This window comes from Stegostoma tigrinum, chromosome X (genome assembly GCF_030684315.1).
Source record: "Stegostoma tigrinum isolate sSteTig4 chromosome X, sSteTig4.hap1, whole genome shotgun sequence".
Classification (NCBI taxonomy): Eukaryota; Metazoa; Chordata; class Chondrichthyes; order Orectolobiformes; family Stegostomatidae; genus Stegostoma; species Stegostoma tigrinum.
In genome coordinates this window covers 5,038,627-5,046,465 of record NC_081404.1, presented here as the reverse complement: position 1 = coordinate 5,046,465, position 7,839 = coordinate 5,038,627, and the positions used below count along the sequence as shown (strand labels likewise).

Sequence of the window (7,839 nt, the reverse complement as noted above, 5' to 3'; positions counted from 1 at the left end):
CATCTGCTTGATGTGGAAAGTCTTCTTGCAACCTGGGGTGAGGGTGAGGGCGGAGGTGTGATGGCAGGTGTAGCAATTCCTGCGGTTGCAGTGAAGCATGCCGGGTGTGTTGGGACTGGAGGGGAGCATGGATCAGATAAGGGAGTCACGGAGAGAGTCGACACTCTGGAAAATAGACAAGGGTGGGGAGTGAAAAATATCTTTGGTGGTAGTGTCGGATTGCATATGGCGGAAGTGTCGGTGGATGATACGTTGCATCTGGAGGTTGGTGGGATGGTACTTGAGGAGAAGGGGGATTCTTTTTTGGTCATTATTGCGGTGATGGGATGTGGGGGAAAAGTTGCAGCAAATGTGGGAGACATGGTTGAGGGCATTCATGACCACTGCGGCGAGGGCGGGCAAGTTGCATTCCCTTCAAATGAGGACATCTGAGATGTACGGAGCAGAATGACACATCCTGGGAGCAGATGTGGTGGATGTGAAGGAATTGGGAATAGGGGATAGCATTTTTGCAGGAAGATGGATGGGAGGAGGTGTATTCTTGGTAGCTGTGGGAATCGGTGGGCTTGAAATGGATATTGGATTCGAGGTGGTTGCCTGAGATGTAGACTGAGAGTTCCAGGAAGGTGAGGGAGTTGTTAGAGATGGTCCAGGTGAACTTAAGGTTGGGGTGGACGGTTTGGTTGAAGTGGATGAACTGTTCAAGCTCCTCGTGGGACCACGAGGCAGCGCCGATGCAGCCATCAATGTAATGGAGTACAGATTGTTGCACATAACCTACAAAGACACAGGCACAGGTTGGGCCCATGCAGGTACACATTGCCACGCTGTTTGTCTGTAGGAAGTGGGAGGAATTGACAGAGAAGTTGTTGAGGGGGAGGACAAGTTTGGCTAAGCGGATGAGGGTGTCAGTGCAGGAGGAATCGTCAGGCCTGTGGGACAGGCAGAAGAGAAGGCCCTTTAGGAAATCTACATGGGGAATGCAGCAACATTTCCACCATGCACAGCCTTTGCATTTTAAAGAATAATGTACTCTTCCTCAGGTGAGGAGCTTAGAATTAGAACAACACGGAGGCAACCATTTCTGTAAATTCAGTGGAAGGGTCACCCGACCTGACACATTAACTTTGTTTTCCCCTTCAAGATGCTGCCGGAACTGTTGAGCTTTTCCAGCAACTTTGTTTTTGTTCCTTTAAATTATGACTCCTTTCTTTGCTCCGCAGGACGCATTTTGACACTGTTGCTTCCCTAATTAATCATGTTGAAACCATGTGACTTAACGCAGTAGCCTCCAGTCGTACTAAAAATGTGCAGTTTAATGACGTCCTTTTGTCATTGGGCTGAGTACTCGCTTCATCATCAGTAATACTGGACAGACTTGCTCACTGTCATCCATTACTCTTCACATGATTTGGCATCACCATTTGTTTTATTGATGCTTACAGTGAATTGTTTGCTTAAAAGGTAACATGAGCGTGCTTGTGAACTTCTCTCTGAACTTGGAGAGAGTTGCTACATAAATAAATGTGTTTGTGCAGCAGTTTATATCACGGAGCATATATGCAACACATTGGAATATAGATTTAGAATTTTTATCGAACAATGGATCGAATGTATTAAAATATACAAAAAGGTAGCACAGCCACAGCAGGATGAAACCACTGGATATTGTGAAGAGTAAAATAATAGACTTTCTTCTGCTCTCCATCTCTGGGTCAGAAGAATTCTGTCCTTTGCTCTGATCCTGCAGTCTCTTACGAGCCTGACTGGCCACTAAAATTTGCCTGACTGTCAAAGCGTTTATCAAAAGAATTAAAGCAAATGGGAGCATTGGAGTTAAGATCTTTTCAAAGCGTTTGAATCCTATCCATATGGGATCGTCATAATATGCTTCATTGTTCACGCAGAGCCACTCGACATTGTTAAAGATTTGGTAAGATTCAAACCGGAAGTAGGTGGGAATGTTTTTGAAACAGGTCAGAATGCCTGTTGTTGATAGAACTGCTGTTGCAATTTTCTTGGTGCAATATTTCATTTTCAACTTCTGGCAACAAATGGCAACAAATCGATCAAAAGTAAAAGTGACGGTGAACCAGACAGAACAATCAGCGGTAGCGCGGCGCAGCACAGAGGTAATTTTACAGACAGCGGTCATATCCAAGAAATTGACAGGGAAATAATATTCATTGATCCGGTAGAGTGTGACCTCAAGGATAACATACAGTAGATCCGCTGTTGCCATGGCAACGAGGTAACAAGCGGTGCATGAGGAAATTCCACATTTTCCTCTGAATAAAATCACAAGTGCCAGTGAATTCACTGTGAGAGAATGAAGGGAAAGGAGATGCGAAATTACATTTTAAAAGTCATTCACATTTTCTCAAGACAGACCAGTGAACACAAACAAATCAGCTGGAGAGGGTCCAGAAGAGATTTACAAGGATGTTGCCTGGGATAGAAGGTTTGAGTTGTGAACAAAGGCTGTGTAGGCTGGGATTGATTTCATTGGAGGCTAGGAGGCGGAGAGATGAACTGCTGAAATTTTGTAAAATAATGAGAGTTCCAGATAGAGTTGATGGTTATTGTCTTTTCTCCAAGATGGGGAATTTTCAGATGAGGGAGCACAAAACGTGCATTGGCTCTGGCACTCAGTAAACTCACATTTTTTAAGGTGAGAGGAGAGATTTTTTTTTAAAAAAGGACATTGAGGTTTTTTTCGACACAGATGGTTGTTCAAGTGTGGAATGATTTTCCAGAGGAAGTGGCGGATGTACAGTTACAATGTGAAAAAGATATCTGGTTGGATATATGAATGGGAAGGACATGGGCCAGGAGCAAACAGGTGGGAATATTTCAGTTTGGGATTTTGTTTGGGATGGACTTCGTGGAACAAAGGGACCTGTTTTAGTGCTGTATGAATCTATGTCTCTATGACTTCAACTGGCCACTGAGGTATCGTGTTCAGAGTTGTATCGGTTATGCGGGGGGGTGGATCTGGGTGGGATGCTTCAAGGGGCAGTGTGGACTTGCTGTGATGAAGGGCCTTTTGCCACACTGCAGAGAATCTAATCTAATCGAATCACATACAGATCAGGATAAAGATCTATTTTAACGGACATCAGTCAGAAGGGTGCAGCAGACTCCTGTCCAGAAGCAGGTGAGTGCTTTAATAGCCCAATGAGGAATTGTGTGTCTGAAGCTGGAGCAGTGCAAGCTTGGAGTAGACCATCTGCTCCTCCAGCTGCAATTTGTACCATTTCATTTTGCGCTGCAATGTGCATCACCTGCAAAGAAATACCTACAAACTCATCAGACTCACCTTCTGATTTGTCCATCTGTCCTTCACACGTCACCTTTCGTGGTGTTACCTCCTGTGGATTAGCCTGACTCACCCTGACTTCAAACTCGAGCCATAAATCCCCAGCCATGCAAACCAGCCAAAGCTTGTTGATACTTTGCGAATCAATCTTTTTTTTTTATTTTCCCACTTCTGAATTAGCCTCAGCAATGAGCCAAGTGTTTTTGATCGATTAATGAACAGAAAATCGGGTAGATTTCCCTGTATTCCTTCATAATGTTTGACACCCAAATTCCAATGGACCTGTGTCTCTGTGACTAGAGCCCAGTGTACGTGAGGGTGGATGCGAGAGGAGAGCTCTATAGCTCTGTTCCCACTGCTCCATATATCACCAGGTGAAAACGAACCACACAAGAATACACCTTACTTCACACAAAATGATATGTGAATCAAGTTCATCAGCAAACACAGTTGTTTGTTTATGAACAGGAATAAAATTGTATATCAAGTATAACGTCACTGACAAACATGGAATTCCGGGAGGTAGAGGAGTAAACGTTTATCCCAATTAAAATTGCCAAAAGACTCCTTCTGTCTCTCTCTCTCCCGTTCCCTAAAATAGCAGAGAACAAAACAGGCTTCCTGCAGAGATGGAAAAATTCCAAAACAACAGGTGTTCTTTGACCAATGGGTTATTTGAGAAGATCGAATGCAAAAGTTTTGGATATTTCAGAGTCACTGGACGTGCGTTGGAACATGTGTAGTCCTGTCACCAAACATGCACCTTTCCCAATGAAGCCTTGTGCGCACAGATTTTCTGAAAATACAATATCTTGATGCTCTTCCAGTCTCTTTCAAAACAAGGAATAGGTTTCAGTCTGAAATGATGTTGTGCTTTTTTTTTGGTTATTGAATTAAGTGAGTCACTGTTCAAAACATACTGGTTCATGCAACCTCAATCGTTCCAGACACTTTAATCAACCTGCACAGAGATGTGAGATACAGGTCGGGAATTTGAACCCGGGCATGATTTTGCTCAGGGTCAGTACAGTACCATCGCAGCACAAGAACCTTACCCGGAGCAATCACAGACACTTACCAGGCAAACCGATTACAGCAATTGCAACATAGAATATATTCCTCACCAACTGAATTGGTCGATACATTTTCTGACTGGAAAGATCAATCACTTTGTGTTGCTCGTAATGTCTCTGATTCAGAAAAAAGATAAAGGCCCTTACTTTATAGCCTACAGGAGCTGCCACGGGATACTGTGTTCGCAAAATTTTCCAGTTGTTTGTTTTCCAAAAGGTTCACAAACAGAGATTACGACAGTCAAGTTAACTCTCCAGTGATGGAAAATATTTCACAATTTGTTTTGGAGAGTTCTGCAGCTCTCCTGAGATGAAGAATTTCAGTTGAGTGACTCTTAGGCTCAAAAATATCACAAAATATTCCCACCCAGCATTTTGCCACAGGGTCTGTACTGACTGGTTCAGATCTCTGGAAGAGCAGCTCAACTTGTCTCAGTCAGCAGCCCCAGTTCAACTATCACTCCACTATTTCCCTCAGCCAGTTCAGGAGTAATGTGTACAGTTCCAGACACCCTGGTATAGAAATGATATTATTAAGCTGCAGAGGATTCATAAAAGAATTACCAGGATGTTGCCAGGAGTGTAAGGTTTCAGTCAGATGGAGAGTCTGGATTGGCTCGAACTGTTTTCAATGGAGCATAAGCAGTTAAGAGGTGACCTGAGAAAGAATTATAAAATCATAGTGAGTATAAATGATGTGAACGGCAGGGCCCTTTTCCCTTGACTGGGGGATTTCAAGACTGGGGAACATATCTTTAAGGTCACATGAGAATGATTTAAAAAAGACACAAGGTCAATATGTTTGCAGAGGGAGTGCTTGTGTGCAGAATGAAGTTGGAAAGAAAATGATGATTGTGGGTTCAGTTGCCAACTTTAAAAGACATTTAGACAAGTACATGAATCAGAAATGTTTGGAGAGGTAGGAGCCAAGGGCAGACAGATTGGATTAGCTCAGTTTGGGATTATGGCCAGCATAGACTGGTTGGACTGAAAGGTCTGTTTCCATACTGTATGACTCCATGAACCAATGATTTAGATGTTTACTCGATGCCTACAGATTAAATCTTGCTTACTTACAATCCGAGACCATTCATTTCAGATTCTAACCGCTGCCCAGTCAAAGGAATGTTTTGTATCAGAAGACGCTTTCATTCATACAATTGTGGTTCAATGTCTGCATGAAAAGCCCAGTTGGAAAATTTCATGTTTTAGAAATATCACCACATCAATCTCCCATACTTGATAACAGTACAAACCAGCTCTCCATTTCACAAAACGCAGGCCCACTCATTCAAAAATTGACCTGAATGAAACCTCTGTGACATCATCCCTGAGTACCGTCAAAAGTAATTGTTCAGGAGCTTCCCTCGGTATTTATAGTGGTTGAATTGACTGGTTCACAAGCCTCAGGTCTTTGGGCACATGTGACAGGACATCAGAGACATATTTGAAAGAAGGCAAAGGATTCCCTTTCCCTTTTTGTCCTCACACTGGTGCTGGTGTGGCCCATTTGGTGGTATTTACACTCAAATGTGGTGTGCCCAATGGGCCAGTGTTTCCCATTTTGAACAAAATGCTGCAATGTATTCCACGTCTGGGAAAAAAGGAGCATAACAAGGTAGAATTCAGCAGTCATTTGGAGAGGGAGGAACTTGGGTGAGAAATAACAGAGTTAAACTTAAAGGAACGATTGATGACTCTTGGTGTGTACCTGGTGGAGTTTAGAAAGATCAGACAGAATCTGCTTGAAATGTACAGAATACTGAGAGGCCTGGACAGAGTGGACGTGGAGAAGATGTTTCCACCAGTAGGAGAAATTAGGACCTGCCTGTACAGCCTCAGAGCTAAGATGCAACCCTTTAGAACTGACAAGAGGAGGGATTTCTTCAGCCAGAGAGTGGTGAATCTGTGGAAGTCATTACCATAGAAGGCTGTGGAGACCAAGTCTTTGAGATTTATAGGATGGAGCTGGATTACCATTCGGACACGAGGCTTTGTTCTTTTGTGTCTGTTTGATTGTGAGTTAAATTTCTCCCATTAATGTGGTGTACATATGGATTTTATTTTAGCACCCGACACCTTGGGTTCAAGATAGAAAGATGGAAACTGGGAGCAGTAGTCAGCCCTTCAACCATTGGAAAATTGCCATTTGATATGATCATGGGTGATCCATTAAAGCATACTCCCAATTTCTCTGCATACCTGTTGATGACTTCAATGTCTAAATGGAATCAAACTCTTTCTTGAACTTAATTCCTCTCAAATGTCCATGTCTCCACCTTTCTCATCCAATCTCTCTCTCTTTCTTAGCCAGAATTAACCCAGTCTGCTCATCTCTCTCATGGCTTGTCATTCTGTCCTGACCCATCCTTCAGTCTCCTTCATCCAACCTGTCTCTCATTTTGTCAATCCATCTTGCCCAGCCTTTCTCACCCCATCTCTGTCCCTCTCCAACCCAAACTCTCCCTTGTGCTCTCCATTTCTCTCTCATACATCAGTCTCTCACAGACTGTGTCACCATCTCTTACACCCAATCTGTCTTTCACTCTGTCTCTCTGTGTCTCTCTATCTCCTCCGACACCTCAGACTCTTTCCCATGTACTCGCCTTCTTCCTTTCTTTCTGTCTTTCTATCTACCTACCTACCAACAAATCTATCACCCTCACTAAGCCAAGTGAGGTCGGCGGGCACCACTGGAGTGAAGGCAATTGCATAGCCTCACTGAGGACATATCCTGAACAGAGGGAATCTAGGTCAACCCACATCAAAACCCGAAAACAAAACCAAGCCTCAGCGAAATGGTTGACATTTTCTTCAGGATCTGGGCTGGCAAGCCATCGTCGGTGCTTCAGGTACGCAGTCTGGAGATGAAAGAGAGTCCCCCTAGGCCTGAATTGAGTAAGACAATGTTGGCCAGTAAACAGGACAGTCCATACCCTGGAAAACCCATTACTATTTGTCATGGAACAATTAAATTGCTCCGCAACATCCAAGTCAGAACAAATTGAAATAAAAATCTGATGAAATGATCATCCAGTTCTAATGGAGGTTGTCGCTGGTGTGGCCATGTCAGTGATTGCAGAACCAGTCCTTCACAAAATTTGCTGAGTACTCTAACCCTTAAGATGACATAAACTGACACCTAGACAGAGAATCTGTACTGGAGAAACTTTACAGGTTCAGGGTACAACTTCGGTTCCAGTCACTTATGAAAAGCGGTTTGTTGAAGTTACACTGATTGCAGTAAAAGACACGGACCCAGCACTGATGAAGCAAAATTGATTGAGAAAGATTCACGTTGGTTGGCCCAACGTTCTTTGATGAGCAAATGGCTGCGTCAGTGAAGTCCTAATTAATTCTCTGGATGTGTTTCAGGAAAGTCAAAGGACTATCAAAGGAGCCAATGTCACCCTATATCAATCCCACGGGTTTGAAAGGCCTGCTCAG

At 43.4% G+C, this 7,839-nt stretch overlaps 1 protein-coding gene across 1 annotated transcript; it reads right to left on the bottom strand.

The window, feature by feature from the left end:
- Window positions 1–1,429: 1,429 nt before the first annotated feature.
- LOC132207509 (probable G-protein coupled receptor 139) lies at window positions 1,430–6,913 on the bottom strand. Its single transcript, XM_059643362.1, has 3 exons — window positions 6,899–6,913; window positions 4,398–4,509; window positions 1,430–2,319 (listed from the first exon to the last, which is right to left on the bottom strand). Exons 1-3 carry the CDS (start codon window positions 6,911–6,913, stop codon window positions 1,430–1,432), a joined length of 1,017 nt encoding a protein of 338 aa, XP_059499345.1.
- Between the last annotated feature and the right edge of the window lie 926 nt (window positions 6,914–7,839).

Excerpts from the sequence above, each read along its gene's own strand:
- LOC132207509 (XM_059643362.1), bottom strand. Across the intron at positions 2,320-4,397 it reads TGCTGTAATCGGTTTGCCTG|TGAATTCACTGGCACTTGTG; the intron begins GTAAGTGTCTGT and ends ATTCTCTCACAG.